Genomic DNA, 19,194 nt, shown 5'->3' with positions numbered 1-19,194 from the left:
TAGTAAGGAAAGGGAAATAACTAATTGCGTTTCTTAGTACACACCTTTGAGATTGCAAGTGTAATTAATCACAGAGGGTCATAACATGGGCATTCTTGCAATGGACGCCCCTCTCTTCTCCTTATTCTTATCCTGTTAGCATGCCAGCCCTGAGCATTACTGCGCCTGATGCCCACAAACAAAGCCTCAGACATATTTGTGGAACAAGGCCGCAAAATGGCCAACACATTTTATTAATTATTTACACATCAATCAGCATAGTCGATTGGCAAGGCATATGTTTAAAATGTATTTCTTCCTTGCAAGCCCCTCGCTTGGTATTCCTTCTTCTTTATTTCATCAATAGCTTTATTGTCCATAATCCAGGTCTCGCTCCCTCAATATTCCTGAGTTTCACGCTCGTGATGGATCTTGTGTCTCCGGTATTGGGCTGTGGGTAGTACCATTCTTTTGTTCATTGCGCCAGCTGGGGCTGGAAGCTGAAAACAGGGGGTGCACCTCTTTAGAGACCCACCGTGTCAGGCTATACAATGGGCTGCTTGTTCATGGTCATTTCCTCTGCTCGATCGTCTGTGTGACTGCCAGGGCAAGGAGGGATTAACGCCCCTTTGCCGCACCCATTATCTCTTCCTCACCCCTTTTTTTTTAAATTGAAAACCCTGTTTGTTCAGAGCATCCGCTATGTCAAGTAATAAGAGGTCCATGCTCACCTTTGACAGATGAACATCATCTTTTTTAAAAACAGATTTTATTGGTATTATCTTACACATATGTTGGTACTATGACAGCTTTTTTTTTAAAAAAAATATTTATTTTTTTATTATTTTTTAATAGTTTTTTTAAATTGTTTTCATTTATTTATTTTTTAAAACTTTATTTACACAACATCCATAACAAATCCCAATACAATCAGCGTATATCAAATTACACATAGAAAATAATACAAGAAAAGCACAGCATTTTACACAGTACTACGTACACAGTGAATTATACAATACCCTAAATCCCCAACATCTCAAATACATCTCTCAATTAACCCCCCATCAAACAACTATAATGCCAACCTTGTATCACAACGTTTATTATTGCAAAAAGCCCAACACATTAACACCTTTAACCCCCAGCCAACTGGCCCCACCCACCCACATTCCCTCCCCCCTATTCTGCCTGATAGACTGGTACCCATTGTGGATTTGTGTCTGCTTCCTGGGGATGGTTACCCTGTAGAAGTTACAAAGGTGTTATCTGGCCTATATGACTCCACTTTTGCCTGTGCAAACAGGGCATGTGTCAGGACATTCCAGGCTAGGATATCTTCGTTGGCGTCTGACCGACACAGTTGTATTACTCGCCTCCAAACTGCTGTTTCATCTAGAGCCCACTTTTCCAGGTCTCGCCACCAGTCCTCTATGCTGGGGCCCTTAGGGGATTTCCATGCCATGGCAATTCTGCGTTTGGCCAATATGTACGCTAAATCTTTCATTTTGTGTATGTGTCGTGCGGATTTGGGGCATGTGAAACGTCCTTACAGGCAAGCAGCTGGGGACAGAACATTCATCTGGAGCCCTCCTCCACTCATTCTCACTTCAACCTCTGCCCAATATTCCTTTATGTTAGGGCATGCCCAAAACATGTCTAGCATACCCGCCTCTGTGGCCCTACACCGCAGGCAGTGTTGTGTTATACGCGCCCGGGAACCCTAAGATTCCCAAAGGTGTCATGTATGCCCTGCGTGTTACAAATTATTTTATCAGTTGAAATAGCATTCCGGGACATTTTTTTATGGTAGCGCAGTATCTCACACCAGTGTGCATCTGGAAATGGGGCACCGAGTTCCTCATCCCATTTGCGCTTAGCCACCAGTTCGGTGGGAGGACCCCTTGTCAGAAGTAATTCATATGTCCTAGAGACAGTATGGCCCCCTTTTGATATATAATACAGTGTGTCAGTGACTGTCTTTCTAGTACCTCACCATATGCAGGCCATATGCGCGCGATCTCGTTCTTGATGGTACAGTATAATAGGTATTGTCCCTGATGCAAGCCTGTATTTTCTATCAGCTCTTGAAAGGGCACAAAGGAGGCTTTGTGGAACAGATCTCCTATTGTGGCAACCCTGCACCCCTCCCAAAAGGAGCGTATTCCCAGATGTGCTTGAGAACCAGCTGAGACTACTGATACTAAGGAGATCTGTACAGAAAATGGATCACAGAGTCCTATTAACTTATGAGCCCTGTCCCACAATTGGGTACCCAATGACACCAAATGTGAATGCTGGCAGTCGCGGGCTGTTTATTCCATACTAATTCCTTTAAGAAGAAGCGTGGCACGGCTGGTTGAAGTAGCTTTGTGTCTGAAGAAGGCTTGTCCGCTAGCCAGTCCACTACAAACTGTAGTTGTCCTGCCACATAGTATAACTCAAAGTGTGGGATCCCAATGCCACCTTCTTCATAAGGCCTACGCAGGGTAGCCAGTGCTATCCTACTTCTGTCATTCTGCCACAGGAGCCCTCTGCTGAGGGTATCTAGGATTGTAAAGAAGGTTTTGGGTATATTGTACGGCACATTCACAAAGTGGTGCAGTAATCTTGGGAGGACCACCATTTTTAATAGCGCTGCCCTACCCATTAAAGTGAGGGACAGCTTGTTCCAGAATCTTATTGAATTCCTAACGCCCTCCAGGGCTTTCATTGTGTTATGCTTGTGTTCAAGCTCTGGGTCGTGATAAGTTTGGATCCCTAGGTATCTGAACGTGTCCACACTCGATTGCAGTGCAAGGACTGGCAGTTTGTTTAGGTCCGTTTCAACAAAGCTTGCCAGTGGGAACAGGGATGATTTTTGCTCGCTGATAGTGATACCTGAAATCCTCGTAAATTGCGCCGAGGCTTTCAGTATCAATTCCAAATTATCTTCTGGATGTTGAATGTACAACAGTGTGTCATCTGCATACATTGAGATCAGATGCCAAGTTCCATCGATAGCTATGCCCGTCAGAACCTATTCTGTCCTCAAGAATTCAGCAATCGGTTCGATTGCTAAGATATAAAGCAACAGGGACAGCGGGCATCCTTGCCTGGTGCCTTTTTCTAGTTCCCAGGATCCTGAGAAGTATCTGCCCATTTTGACTCTGGCCACTGCGTTGGTATATGTCAGTTTCACCCACCCGATGAACCCCTTCCCAAGGGCAAATCTACCCAGAGTAGCATAGAGCATGTCCCACCTGACTGAGTCGAACGCTTTTATGGCATTGAGTCTGGCAGGGGGACTCCCAGGTTGCGGTACTATCAATAACATGATATAATCGCCGTAAATTCCAGGTCATACTTATTCCTTGTACATAACTTGTCTGGTCACCTATTGGCTAATAGTGCCGTCAGTATCCTACTGTCTTGGTTGAGCATGGACAGGGGCCTGTACGAGCTTCACTCCATTGGCGTTTTATTGGGCTTAAGGAGGGGAATGATTATGGATTCTCCAAGGCTTAGCGGAAGTACACCTGAATCAAACGCTTCAGTGAACATATTTAAAAGGTGTGGAGCTAGTTCTGAATCAAATTCTTTGTAAAACTCACTTGGTGGGCCATCGGAACCCAGAGTTTTGCCTGTAGGCAGGGATCGTATCGTACCCAGTAGTTCCTCCACCGTAATAGGAGCGTCTAACCCTTCACGCTGGTCACTATCAAGCCTGGGAAGGTCTATTTCATACAACAAACCCTCTATGTTTGTCTGTGAAACGGTGGTCCTCTCTTTACAGAGGGTCTGGTAGAATTCCCTGAAGACAGCATTCATTTTCGCTCACGTGTGGCACCAGGTGCCTTGCTGTATGTGTATTGAGTGGATGGTCTCTCGCTTTTCCTTTTTTATATAACCATGCCAGCAACCTACCGGGCTTGTCCCCTTCTGCATGCTGTCTTTCAATATATTTAGAATAATTGGACATGTCCAGCCTTTCCCAGTGTCCCAAGCATTCTTGTCTCAACACCAACACCTTAACTTCTCTATCACCCTGACCTGTATGGGTCTGTGTTTACTTCTGTAATTCCCTTTCCGCTGAGGTTAGTTCTTTACAAATTGTGGCCTGTATGCCACCTGTTCTGCTTGGCCGTGTCAGGGGAACACTCATACCGTCCCCGGCCCCCTTTAGCAAAACAAAGTATTGGACTCGGACAGACAGGAAAGAAGAATCACTCATGAACTACTCATATAATAAACAATGGCGCATAATAGGCCCTTTATTCACACAACATATAGTTAAATACATAAGATAGACATAATATACATCACTGTTAGAATGGATGCGGAAGACACCTTCATCTTGGCCACTGCAACACTGCTTAGTCCCTCAGCAGGTAGGCAAAGAGATCACTTAGGCTAACGGGATCTGAGGCGGAGCTTCCTCCCTCTCAGTGACTACATCACCCAGGGTTCCCAATTCCAACTAACTATCACCACGCAATGCCCTCTCCTATATGGGGGCATTTCCGCACCCTTCTCAGTTGTATCTGCCCTCGGCCGAAGAACAGATCACAAGTCAAAGGGACAGAGGGTGGAAAAAACCAATTAGAAGTGGAAAAACCCAGCGCCTCTCTACTTGCATCAATTCCCAGAATCCCTTATCATGCACCTGCGAGACGCTCCGACTCCCTTCCTGCATTCGTCCTTCAGTGAACAGGACAATCATTATTCTCCACAGTAAGCCTATTCAGCCATAATATTTAAGCTGTTGTTTGACCTTGCCCTGTCTTCGCTACTGAAATGTTCGTTTATTATACACTGTCCGCGAAAACGCAGGCCTTATTACCGCAATGGGAGATGAGTGTCCAAAATGGTTGCTCATCAAGGCCATGTTATTTTAGCTCATATTTCGCACTAGCATTACATTCCTCCCCTTGGAAACTCAACTACCATAACCCAATGGAGATTCAGGAGGCATCCAAAACCTTCGGATTGTCCTCCATGCATTAGGAAAACACGAAACACAACAACAACAACATATAAAAACAATAATAATGCAAAAAAGCCAAATCAAAGCGGAACGCAGTGCATCAGGAATCCATGAGAATATATTTTCCCACCAATACCTGCCTTGATCTTGTGTCACCTGGGCCACTAATTCCTTTATGTTCCTAATAGGTTTTTCAATAGAACAGGAATGGTCACCCAGGTCAAAACAACATATGCCGTCCACCGTTTCACAACCTAAATTGTGCGTTAAAAACAAATAATCTATAGCCGCCCTATTCTGCAAAATAGCATTTCTAAAATTTCTACTATCTAACACTAACTCTGTAAAAGCCTGCAAGGTCTCATTAAGTCCTTTAACTACAAGGCACGCTAATTTAATCATAGTTGTATAACCTTCAGCAGTTAAGCCCCAGATACCAATAATGGAAATGGCTAATGCTAATACTTCAGCTTCTGAAAGCAAATGTACTTCAGAATTACAGTCTGGAGTCAAAGCAGTATATGAAGCAGCACGTACAGAATGTGTAATAGCAGGCTTTAGAGGATAAATCATCAGACCGAGACGTGTTAAAGCACATGAGCCACCTAAAATATTGGCAGGAATATAAGAACAAGTGCGGTTTCCACAAGAAAATAACCAACCAGGCGGATGTTTTGCATGATTCAGGTGGCTAGCAGAAGAAATAGTAAAATTGCATATCATGTCATTAGAAACATCCACACACATCTTTACAGATCTTGCACACAATCGTTTTTCAAAATCAGTCCATTTAGCCCCCTTGTTAAGTAATAGTTGTTGACACTTGCCAATGTATGCTGGATCTCAAGTCATTTGATAACAGACATCAGCAGGGGCGCTATCATGAGTCATGATACGGGTCATATTCTTCCATTTGTGAACATGTCAGAACAAAATGTACAGTATTCATATACCGAAAAATAATTTCGAACATCAGATTGCTGTACCAATGAATCATTATGTAGAACTCCAAATAACTCTTTTAAAACCGGGGTAGGCGTGGGGATCGCCACAAGACATGTTGAAATTAAATCAGCAGAACTGTGCACATCAGTCAGGCAAAAATGCAACATTTTAAAAACACAACGGGCTAAATAAACCCACATGTTTTCTGGTTGCCTGACGAGAGCCGAATATCCATGATGTGAAAAAGATGTTGAAATTCCAGAAGATGGCAAAGGCAAAAGTTTATTGCGCTGCTCACGCTGTTTCCTGAATGCGATACGATAGGCTGCAACGGACGCATCCTCAAGTGAAAAGCTGGTGTGAGGAATATCAGTCTTCAGCCATATCCCTGTTCCACTTGAAGAATAGAGACGTTTGCCACATCCTCTAACATGAACCCAGACCCTTCCGAATGGACTCCAACATGCCACACACAGGCACTCAGCAAACTCAGGATCTAAAGAAAAAATCTAAATTCAAAAAGAAGATATCTGTGGAGTACATCACTCACGTAAATAACATTTGTCAGCAGGAATATGAGTCCATATCCTTTTTCCTGGTTCCATTACAAGTACTAACTGATCGTTCCCGGACGCAATTACATCCGTAGATATGGGTGGACCAATAGGTTTTTCGACCCATACTTTAGCACCAGGTATCATTGAATCTGACGAGCCAAAACCTTTGTCACCACTAACTGTTAAGAGAATGGATGGCTCTCCTTTTTTCACTTCACATATCTTTACAGGAATCCAAATCAATTGGGCTACTCTGTCCCCTTGTGTATAGGTAACATATTTTCACCACTATTCATGAGAACTACTTTGATCACTCATTGATAATCGGAATTAATATTTCCTCGCAAAACCTGAACACCCTTCAGGGCCAAACCTGATCTAGGGGCAATTAATCCCATATGTACAGGTGGAATATGCACTCCAATCCCAGTGTCAATCACGCTAATACCTCTTGGCTCAAGTCGGATCTCTTCCCTTGAATGCAAATCCACCCCAGCAGACCCAGGAGTGGCACGATAAGGGGTTAATCCACCAGGAGACACTTCCCAATATATCAGAGTTTCAGACGCACGATATGGTATACTTTGCAATGTTGTCGTCAACATACACATTAATGGGGTTGCACCGTTCGCAATGGGACGGTTATTCAAAATCTGGACAGCTTCAAAAATATGTTCTCGCCAACCTTTCAAAGCACCGTCACCCAGATTGCATAATTGTTCTTTCAGCAAACCGTTCATTCTCTCAATCAAACCAGATGCTTCGGGGTGATAAGGGACGTGAAAAATCCATTCAATTCCTTTTTCTTGACAATAATCAAGGACCATTTCCCCTCTAAAATGTGTTCCGTTATCACTTTGAAACTGCAAAGGCATACCATAATATACCGCCACTTGATCTAATAGTTTAATTGTATTCAGTTGAGGAGCTCTCTTACATGGCAAAACCATTAAGTAACCAAAATATGTGTCCACAATAGTGCACGCATATTGACATCCCTTACTCGTGGGCATAGGACCAATATAATCAACTTGCCAAATCTGTCCAGGCAATTTACCACATTTTAATGTACCATGAATAATGCGTGGAATGGAACAGTGTTTTTGATGTTGGCATGTAGGGCATTGCAAAATGATAGTCTTCACAATTTCTAAAGGGATGCTGATTCCCCTCTCTTGTGCCCAGCTGATAGTAGCCTTCTCTCCAAGATGTCCGCTTTTCTTCCCTCCAAATCATCCTCTTCAGCCCTTGCATCCATGATTTCAATCTTTGCATGTTCATCTGCAACAGAATTGAACCAGCGTTCCAATGAGTCTGTTGCGCAATGCGCATCACCGTGATATACAGTCACAGTAGTATGCGTCAGCATTTCAGAAATATCTTGCCATATTTCCTTTCCTCATACTTCCTTGCTATGAATTTTCCAGCCATTCTTTTTCCAAATTGGCGACCAAACAACCAACCCATCTGCAACGGGCCAAGAATCAGTATAAATATGACAACTTCCTGGCGTTTCCTCTTTTAATGCTTGATAAACAGAATATAATTCTGCAAATTGACTACTCTTCCCTTTCCTTGAGGCGGTGAGCGCCTTTTTCAGTTTTGGATTGTAAGCCACCGCCTTCCAATATCGATCATTTCCCACATATTTGGCTGCGCCATCAGTGAACCATGCATGTTCCACTTGTTCAATCGATAATTTTCCATATGGGATCCCCCAAGTAACTGGAGACTGCTCAACAATTCTCCCATTCTCGGGGTCAATGTCCATCAGCAGGACTACCGCAACATACTCATGTAATTTAGCTACACCACTTTTACCAGGCTTTGCATGGTCTTGAATGTACCATTTTCATTTGATAACACTAGCATCCTGTGCATGACCAATCCTGTGTGTCTTTGGGGAACTTAATGCCCATTGTATAATTGGTATTTGGGGTCGAATTATAACACTATGACTCACCGTCATTTGCTCAGTATCAATGAGTGTCCAGTAACATGCCTATAATTGTTTTTCAAAGGGGGTATATCTGTCACCTGGATCGGGCAATTTCTTACTCCAAAATTCTAAAGGAACTCGCTTTCCATCCTGGTTTTGCCATAAGCTCCAATCCACATAGGCATCCTGTGTGGATACATTTAGTTCCACATCACCCTCTCTCAATGGCCACAAATCGAGCACCTTTCGAACGGTATCTTTTGCCAATTGAAACACTAAGTCTTGCTCCTCACCCCATTCGAAAGTAAACTTTTTCCGAGTAACTTTGTAAAGGGGAGCCAAAATCTGTCCCAAATGTGGGATATGTTGACTCCAAAATCGAAACAATCTGATAAACTGTTGTGCCTGTTTCTTAGTCTTTGGAGTCAGAAATTCAAGGATTTTCTGTTTCGCTTTCGGCACCATCTCACAGTGCCCATTATGCCAATGTATGCCTAGGAAAACCACCCTCTCTGCCGGACCCTGAGTTTTAGAATCATTGATTTCCCATCCCTCCTTACGCAATCCTTCTCTAATGAGATTTAAGTGTAACTGCACACTCTGTTCATTTTTGACTTGAATCAATATGTCATCAATGTAATGCACAATCTGTACATCAGGTTTACATGGAATTTTGTCTAAATGTTCTGCCACCAGCCGGTGACAGATCGTCGGACTATGAATAAAGCCCATTGTCAAATGATTTAACGTATATTGCCTTCCATTCCAAGAAAATGCGAACTGCTCTTAGCATTCAGCCGCAATCGGTACAGTGAAGAAGGCATTAGCCAAATCCAACACCGCATACCAAGTACCTTCACATTTATGTATATTTTCAATCAAAGTTACTGCATCCGGTACCACTGGTACTAACGAAGGAGTGTATTTATTCAATTTGCGGTAACCAATTGTCATACCGAAGCTACCATCTGGCTTTTTAACAGGCCAGATCACATTGTTCCATGCTGTGGTTATGGAACGTAATACACTTGCATCAACATAGCCTATGATGGTTTCCAAAATCTCTTTCTGTCCCCCGGGAATTCGGTATTGTTTCATGGATACCCTTTTCGTGGCTATTGGAACCTGCCCCGGGGGCATTTTCAACTGGCCAACAACCACTGGCGTGCAAGTGAATGCACTGACACCAAATTGATACATTTTGCCTTCTAATCCCAAACCGATAATATATTCAGCAATGGGAACAATTAGTACTTGATAAGTATTCCTTTTTAAGTGACTAATTTTCATATCAATTTCAGTTTGCTCCGCTGAGGTTTCTTTACCTCCACATCCAGTAATCATAAAATGTTTTCCTTTAAATCGAGAAGGGTTCCCAAGTATCAGAGAGGCCACCGCCCCGGTATCAATGAAGGTTCAAACCTCTTGTATATTTCCAGAATGCCAAAACAATTTAACTTTTACATGAGGTCATCTATCCACCTTAACACGGGGTTGTCGCGACCGTAGTTTGACCTACAACCTATTCGTTATTAGAATGTCCATATTTGGACTCTCTCTCAACCAATGCACTGACCATTTTTCCCAAATCAGCATACGTGGGCTGGGAAGACAACCACTTATCGGAACATTCATCACCAACTCTGTCCCAGAGATAAACCAAAAGGATCTGCCTCCTCTTTTGGTTTACGTACATCCTGTCTTTTAACTAGTTTATATCATTCCTTTGCATCTAAACGTTGTTTTTTATACAACAGATACATATCTTGTGTTGCGATTCCATCAATTTCCTCCTGTGGCACCCCGTCTTTTAATAAGGCCAACAACATGTGTTTTCTAGACACGCGAGAATCTCGGCTGTCAAATCTCCTGTCAGGAGTGCGTTTATCAGTCCGCCCCTCTGGCTCTCTGACTTGTTCCTCCGGTTTATCCCATTCACCCAGATCGACAAGTTGTCTAATTGCATCAACTACTTCATCAGTGACTCTACCTGTCATGCTCACTAACAAGGTCATAATGACATTTTTGTATGCGGGAGGGGCTGTCCGAACTAGAGAGTTTCTAGCGGAAACAGACAAATGTATCAACCCCATATGCTCTGGCGTTTCCAGATGAATGGCTTCCCTCATCGGATGTTATCGAATTCTCTGAATAGCTTCCTTCAGCGTATACCATTTTTGATCATTCGTCGGCCAATCCGATTTAATGGGGTATTTACGATTACATCCCTGCGATGCCAATTGCAAAAGAGACAACTGTCCCTCGTCTCCATTAACATCACGAGGTGGACCTGCACGCAGGGTCTCCTGTATTTGAACATCATTCGACAAGGGCAAAAATTAAGCAGCATCTGTCGTATCTACTAAGAGACCCTCCACCCCTCCATCAAACAATCTGACCATCCAAGCCAATAATGATTCACCAGTATGTTGTTTCAATTGGTTAAGTATTTCACCAACTAATCTTCAAGAGCTGTCATATCCACCACACCACCCCCTGGATTTAGCGGATGACGAACCATTTTTCTGCGTATCACTGGGTTAACTGTCACCTCTTTACATGCAGGTTCCTGCTTGGAGCCAAGGTCTGGTTTGGATCCACTATCAGTAGTAGTACTATCAAACACATCACCATCCCATTGATCAGGATCCCAGTCTACACCCGCAGAGGCAATCACAGTCGCTACTTTATGAGAATTAACCCAACCTCTTCTTTTCCGGTATTTATAGCAAGCTACTCTCACAGCAGCAAGCTCAGCTACTGCTTGATATTTGTCAGCTTTGTCACGGTATAATTTCATTTGAAGTTGTTGCATTAATGCAATTTGCTTTTTTGCAGCTAATTATTTCTCCAACCTCTGAACCTCCTCCTGTAACTCCATATTTAGCTGAAAAGCATGCAACAAAATCCAACCCCTTCTCTTGAGAGATGAACATTCTTTCCCTTTTTCAACAGGGACCTGTTGCAAACATTTAATCAGTTTGTCTGTGGTCGCTTCTCCTATACTCAAACCCCATGTCTCGCTCAAGCCTGCACCACATGCCCAAGCTTGTGCAATCTTATCCTATGGGCCCTTTGTCCACCCTGGGATTGCCACCTATGGGCATACTCTGCCTGCGGAGCCACTCTTTTTCCTAAATAAAGAACTCATTATAGCGAATGGATATTACACGTTCCTATCAAGAATACTTCCACAATTACACCAATATAACACATTTCTCACTTTAGTGTCCCTTTCACAATACCAAGAAGGAGAGAGGGAAGAAAAGAAAAAACCCTTATTTTTTCTGAGTCCAAAACTTTAATTTCAATTTAATAGTAGGACCCTTTGGCATTCATATCAGCACAAAGACCCTGCTCACAGCGCCAACATGTTCTGCTTTTGCTTGGCCTCGTCAGGGGAACACTCATACGTTCCCAGGCCCCCTTTAGCAAAACAAAGTATTGGACTCGGACAGACAGGAAAGAAGAATCACTCATGAACTACTCATATAATAAACAAATGGCACATTATAGGCCCATTATTCACACAACATAAACATATAGTTACACAAAAAGATAGGCCTGATATATATCACTGTTAAAATGAATGTGGAAGACACCTTCATCTTGGCCACTGCAACACTGCTTAGTCCCTCAGCAGGTAGGCAAAGAGATCACTTAGGCTAACAGGATCTGCGACAGAGCGTCCTCCCTCTCACCCTCTCAGCGGGACTGCATCACCCGGGGTTCCCAATTCCAACTAACTATCACCACGCAATGCCCTCTCCTATATGAGAGCATTCCCTAGCCCTTCTCAGTTGTATCTCCCCTCGGCCGAAGAACAGATCACAAGTGAAAGGGACAGAGAGTGGAAAAAAATAGTTAGAAGCAGAAAAACCCAGTGCCTCTCTACTTGCATCAATTCCCAGAAACCCTTATCATGCACCTGCAAGACGCTCCGACTCCCTTCCCGCATTCGTCCTTCAGTGAACAGGACAATAATTATTCTCCACAGTAAGCCTATTCAGCCATATTATGTAAGCCGTTGTTTGACCTTGCCCTGTCTTTGCTACTGAAATGTGTGTTTATTATACACGGTCTGCGAAAACGCAGACTTTATTACCGCAATGGGAGATGAGTGTCCAAAATGGTTGCGCATCGACGTCATGTTGTTTTACCTCATATTTCGCACTAACATTACGCCACCTGATTTGGCAATGGCTGTACCCCTGATGACAACCTTAAGAGCTTCCCACAAGGTTCTGGCGCTGGGAACACTGCCAGTATTTTGTGCAAAGTAGTCAGCGATACCGTCCCTAATATGATCCCGGAAGGGGATATCATATAAAGATTCACTTCTAAGTTTCCAGGTTGGTATCAGAGGCCTGAGGGACGCGTATTGCCATGTCAGCAGGACAGGTGCATGGTCTGATACAACACTCCCTTTGTATTCAGTTTGTGTGCATTCGTGGCCCATTTTCTTGCCTACAAAGAAGTAATCCAATCTAGTGTGGACCGTTTGGGGTGCAGAGAAGTCTGAGTAATGCATGGAGTCAGGCTGGTGTGTCCTCTATGCATCTATCAAATCAAATGATGTCAGGAGTGTCTGCAGGGACCTAGCAGGAGTCGTCGGGTTTTCGGAATTTGGTGTCTGAGCTGTACAGCAGTGGATCCATGACACAATTGAAATCTCGCCCCCATATTGTGTTGCTGCTCCTGTATGGGCCGACCCTCAGGTATCTTGTTTGAAAAAATGCTGTGGTATTGTGGTTAGCGGCATATGTGTTGATTAGGCAAATATCTCTGTTTTCTAAGAGCCCCTGTACTAGCACCACCCTGCCCTCATTATCAGTCTTAATTTGGGTCACCTTGAAGGGCACCTTAGGCGCTATCCAGAGTAGGACCCCTCGAGCATATGCTGAATATGGTGAGCCAAACAATTGCACGTTCCACCTCCCCACCCCCCAGCAGCGTATGTTCATCCGCCGTTAAATGGGTCTCTTGCAACTGGGTAATATCAATCTTGCATCTACGCAGATATGAGTAAACTCTGTTTCTTTTACCATAACCATTCAGGCCCCTGACATTCCAGGTAAATAAGTTTATGTCAGTGGCCATTGATCCAAACTCTGTATCTAAAATCTAAAGGCCCCTCCTGCAGGGCTGGCCAGACGATACTTCCTCTGCCAGGGTCAGCATAGCATCCTTTGCGACATTTCCACTGGCCCTCATTAGGACCCTGGCGGTAAGGGGTTTGCGCCAGCGTTAGCTGCGCCGACCCCTTACCGCCAACTACGAGTTCCCATAGCGCCATGGTCATTTTTCCGCCCGCTTTTTGCGGGCGTAAAAATCCATGGCGCTATGGGACCTTGGTGTTAATTACGCCACCGTAATTTACGGTGGCGTAATTAACTCCTTCCCCACTCCCATTGAGCCCTATGGGGCCGAAATGGGAATGGGGAAGGGTAAATGGGTCAATGGGGACTTACCGCCCCGCCGACCTCGGAATGGGGCGGTAAGTCCGCCATGGCGGAAAAGTCCGCCGACGGCGGTAAAAATCCGCCAGGGTCCTAATGAGGGCCACTGTGTTTTATGGTTGCTAGTACAGGCAAAACAATATCTCCAACTTGTAACAATCGCCCAGCATTATTGTCCATGCTCCGGTGTGTCAGACTCTCCCATCCGTCCCCAGTATACCAACCAGAGGTCTGTGCACAGCGGTGGGGAGGGGGGTGTCGAGGGCACAAAAACAAGTGCTTAAAAAAGAAATCCTGGCCATCATGATGGGCCTGAACCCTCCTCTTGGTGGTGATGATCGAGTCAGTAAGTGAAACCCACCTCCAAAGGTATGTAGGGAAAAGGAAACCTTGTGCCTTCTAAAGTCAGTTAGCGTAGTCGGTGACAAACCTTTTCCAGGGGTCTCCAAATGGCACTCTGTGGCTGTGTGTTAGATCTGTTGGAGTGTGACAAATGCGACTAGTCATCTCTAGTCTTTACTCTCTGCCAGCTTGGGGGGTCTTTTCTTTTTCGACAGAGCTCCCTCCTCGTCTGCTGACAGGCCTATTCCTTGCTGATCCTTCCATGTCTGTGCCTCTTCCGGCAAGTCAAAGAATAGAGCGCGGTTGTTATGCAGGACTTTCGAGCGAGCTGGATACATTAGTCCTGCCTTTTTGAGTCTTGCTTTTGTCGCCAAAAAGAGTGCTCTGCTCTTTTGTACTTGGAAAGTGTAGTCAGGGTAGACGGCCAAGTTTGTTGATGCCCTTTGTAGTAGGCCCCCTTGCCTGGAGTGTGGCAGGATCTTCTCCCTGTCCTAATAATTTAGGCCTTCTGCGATTATTGGTCTTGGGGGGAGGGGGGCGCCCAGTGGCGGTCTTCAGGTAAGCGCTCTGTGTGTGTTACGATCACCTGGCTCCCACAGGGGCATCGATCGGACCCGGACAGCTGCAGTCTCCTCCAACATGTAGCATAGTGCAGAGAAGATAAACTGGACTAGCCTGCCTAATCTCGTCTGCTTGACCCGTAGAAGTATTCTCCTGCAAGTGGAGAAAGGGATTTAGCCACCCGTGGATTCTAGTAATGGCACCCCACTGTTCTCCCCACTAATCACCTCCGATATTCCCTTTCAGTAATCTCACCTTATGTTTTTGAATGATGAGCTCTCCATCCTGCGTGGAATGCAGGGGCGCGTAGATGCCAGTTACTTCACTGGTTCGAAGGTGTTGGAAGAGTTCCGGATGAATATTGACTCCGAGGTTCCTGGCGAGAACCCGTAAGTATAAAGTCCAAAGAGTTCAATATGTCCGATGTTCACTCTTGTCCCATTCCCTTCTTGTGTTACAGCTGGGTTCAAGAGAAGATTGTCTTGTGGCAGTTGATGGCGTTCAGGTAAGAGTCTATATTACCCAACACTGTCCGGTAAAAGATGCGTGTATTTAACTTGTTGTTTTCTCTCTCATTACAGGTGCGGCGTAAGAAGTTACGGGATGTTAAAGAATAATGCCTCCAGTGGTAAATCAGGTAAGTCTATGGTGGTGAAAAAAAGAGATTGTATTTGTTGGCTCTCTCGGCTCACCTTATATTTCTTTTGTCCCCTAGATGCTGGAGTTCGGCGAAGAAAATGATGGAGGCAGCGCCGAATCGAAAAATGCTGTGAGGACTGGTGAGTATGGCGCGGCGCTGCAGCTGGCGATGCGACGCGTGCAGGAATAATGTCCTTTCCAAGTTCGAAGACGTGATGGATCCGGAATCAGGTAAGGAATTAAAATAATGCCCGTGTTCTAACCTTTCCTTCTTCTTTCCTCTTTTTGTAGGAGCTCTGGATTCGAGGCGGGCGTGGCAGAAGACTGGATGCTGACTGCAGGCTCGGTGAGCGTTACGCTGCTGGATGCAGAATAACGCGAAGCATGTGCTGCTGTTCGGGCGTGGTTTAAATAGCCTTCAAAGTAGTCCCAGGGGCAGAAGTTCCCCCAGAACCACACCCGAGTAAAAAAATAGTCCCTGAAGTAAAGTAGTCCCATTCAGGCCTCACGTTGGCTTGACTTCATTGCAGCATGGTCTGCATGAGGTAAGTAATGTACATGAGCCTGGCGCCTATGGCGCCAGGACTGATTTCCTCTATGAGCCTGGCACCAATGGCGCCAGGACTGTACCCGGACAGCACCTAGCTGGTTACAAGGCTTCTGGGCTTTTAGTAAGCACCTGGATGCCTGCTCCCGGGGCTGATGGGCTTGGTCCGGATGCCCAGGGGTAGGCATCATGACAGCACTCTCCCCCCAAGGCCCCTCCTAAAGGTGTTCTTCCCCTTGGTCCTGGTTTGTCTGGGAAGTTCCGATGGAATCTTTTCACCTACCGAGGTGCATGAACGTGGTCACTAGGCTCCCATGACCTTTCTTGTGGTCCGTAACCCTTCCAGTCGATTAAATAAAAAAGTCTTGATTTAACCATTTTAGAGTCCAGGATATTTTTAACTTCGAATTCGGGTTCCCCATCTATTAGGATGGGGTCGGGTGGTTTGGCTAACGTTGTCCCGGGTTGAACTGGTTTCAGGAGTGAAACATGAAAGACAGTATGAATCCGCATATTAGAGGGTAATTCCAATTTGACGGCCACCGGGTTGATAATGGCCTTAATAGTGTAAGGTCCCAAATATCTAGGATTAAAAGTCTGAGTCCCTTTTTAGAGGTATGTGTTTTGTAGCCAGCCAAACTTGATCCCCAATCTGGTATTGTGGAGCATCACTTCTATGTTGATCAGCATCTTTCTTGTATTTCTCTTTCGCTTGTTTCAAATGTTCTGTTGCTTCCTTAAAGGCTTGTGTAATAGTAAAGTGCAGATGATTCACTGCGGGCATTTCTAAGTGTTGAGGCAAATCGAGTTCTGAGGTTCGAGGATGATGTCCATATATGGTATAAAAGGGGCTTTGTCCGGTTCCGGAATGTACAGAATTATTGTATGCGTATTCGGAAATCCATAAAATATCCTTCCAATTAATTTCGGTTTGGTGTAGCATGCAACGTAGGTACTGTTCAAGAGTCTGGTTGGCCCTCTCCGTCTGACCATCGGGCCGGCGGATGGTGACTGGTTGATAATCTCACGTCGATTTGCGCTAATTGACAACATCTCTTCCAAAATTGCAAAATGAATTGACTACCTCGGTCAGAGACCAATACAGAAGGAAATCCATGTATTCGAACAATGTTTTTGAGAAATTCCTTGGCCAAAATTGAAGCGGAAGGTAATCCTTTTAAAGGAATAAAGTGGGCCATCTTGGAAAAAAGATCCACAATAACTAGAATGGTGTTAAATCCATTACATGGAGGTAGATCAGTAATAAAGTCTAAAGACAAAGTATGCCATGGTGTATGTGGAATATCCAAAGGTTGTAAAAGACCAGCTGGTTTTTTCTTCTGACTTTTGTTTTGGGCGCAGATACCACAAGATAGCACAAATGACTTTATGTCTTTTCGCCAGGTGGGCCACCAGAATTGTCTTTTAATTTTAGCTTAAGTTTTTGCGATACCTGGGTGTTCTTCCATCAGAGCATCATGATAATTGGAGATAACTAGTTCTTGTAGTTCCTTGTGTGGTAGAAATAGATGCCCTTGATAGTAAGGTAGGTCATTGCTGACTGAATAATCTTTGCCTTTCTTTACCCAGTCCTGCAGGGCTGCATGATCAAAAAGTTGTTGGATTTTTAAATGAATATCTTCTAAAGTCTGTAGAGTAGTTATGCCAAGAATTCTTTGTTCTGAAATTATAGGCACCGGTTCCGGATTCAAATATGCTTCTCCCATCCCTATTCGGGATAAGGCATCTGCCTTGCCGTTTTTACAACCTGGTCGATAAGTGATCACGAAATCAAATTCGGCAAGGAATAATGCCTATCGGAGTTGACGCGATGATTGGGCCTTGGCTGTTTTCAAATAATGCAAATTCCTGTGATCGGTGATTACAGTGATGGTATGCCTGGCACTGAGAAGATAATGCCGCCAAGCCTTGAAGGCAGATTTGATGGCTAATAACTCTTTATCAGTAACCGCATAGTTTTACTCGGGTGCCGAGAACTTTCTTGACCAGAATGCTACTAGATGAAGTTGACTGGTTTCAGGATCCTTCTGGGACAGGACAGCTCCCATCGCTAAACTGGATGCATCAGTTTCAACTACGTATGGAAGTTCAGGGCGTGGATGGTTTAAGACAGGTGCAGACGTGAATTTCAATTTTAGCTCTTGGAAGGCTCTTTCAGCCTATTCAGTCCACAAGAAGCGTTTGTTTTTTCGCAAAAGTGCTGTGATGGGGTGTACAATATGTGAGAATTCAGGAATAAATCTGCGATAGAAGTTAGCAAATTCAAGCATGCTTTGTACCCCTTTAACTGAACTGGGTGATGGCCACTTGAGGATTGCGTCCACCTTTCGAGAGTCCATTCGAACTCCTTTTGGAGTCAGGATAAATCCAAGGAATTCAACTTCTGTATAATGAAAAACACATTTCTCCAATTTTGCATATAACTTGTGCTGTCGTAGTTTCTCAAGGACTGCACGAATATGCTTAACATGGTCTGATTCTGAAGAGGAGTACACTAGAATATCGTCTATGTATACGACAACACAGACGTCAATGAGTTCACGAAGGACATCGTTCATAAAATACTGGAAGGCTGCTGGTGCATTGCACAACCCGAAGGGCATCACCTGGTATTCGAATAACCCGTACTTGGTGCGAAAGGCAGTCTTCCATTCATCGCCTTTCTTTACACGTACCAGATGATATGCCCCTCGGAGATCTAACTTAGTGTAGATACAAGCATCCTTTACTTGGTCTAGTAATTCGGGGATCAGAGGCAAAGGGTATCGGTTTTTTACCGTAATCTGATTTAATGCGCGGTAGACTATGCACGTTCTAAGGTCACCTTCCTTTTTAGGCACGAAGAATAAAGCTGAGGATGCAGGAGACTTGGATGGACGAATGAAGCCATTAGCAAGGTATTGGTCCAAGTATTGTTGTAGGTGAAGATTTTCGGGTTCCGTAAGGGCGTAGATCCTACTGCAAGGAGGTTGTGCACCGGGTACGATGTCGATTTGACAATCGTATGACCTGTGAGGTGGTAAGGGTTCTTTTTGAAAAACATCCTGAAATTCTTGATATTCCTGAGGTAACTGCACGACAGGATTAGTGACTGTGGCCAAGCCTTTGTTCAAGGTTATTTCCGTGTAAAAGGTGTGTGCACAATCCGGGAAGGTCACTCTCTTCTCTCGCCATTCAATACAAGGATTATGTGTTTCCAACCATGGTATTCCCAGAATTATTTGGAATTGCGGGGCCTTGAT

General features: G+C 44.4%; 1 protein-coding gene across 11 annotated transcripts in view; it reads right to left on the bottom strand.

Moving 5' to 3' along the window:
* JMJD8 (jumonji domain containing 8) overlaps positions 1-19,194 on the bottom strand; it is a 284,182-nt gene that overhangs the window by 122,891 nt on the left and 142,097 nt on the right. For 5 of the 11 annotated variants that reach the window (XM_069647028.1, XM_069647026.1, XM_069647024.1 and 2 more), the window contains exon 7: positions 5,724-6,383. The exons of 5 other annotated variants lie outside the window; for them this stretch is intronic. In XM_069647028.1, the coding sequence (XP_069503129.1) occupies positions 5,842-6,383 (542 nt within the window). In that variant the 3' untranslated portion in view covers positions 5,724-5,841. Of the gene's footprint in view, positions 1-5,723; positions 6,384-19,194 lie in introns of those variants that run through there. One more of the 11 variants, XM_069647022.1, reaches the window with a different exon arrangement.

Source organism: Ambystoma mexicanum, chromosome 2q (genome assembly GCF_040938575.1).
Source record: "Ambystoma mexicanum isolate Mex_15411 chromosome 2q, UKY_AmexF1_1, whole genome shotgun sequence".
Lineage (NCBI taxonomy): Eukaryota > Metazoa > Chordata > Amphibia > Caudata > Ambystomatidae > Ambystoma > Ambystoma mexicanum.
The sequence above is the reverse complement of the archived record's forward strand: the minus strand, read 5'-3'. Positions and strand labels throughout refer to the sequence as shown.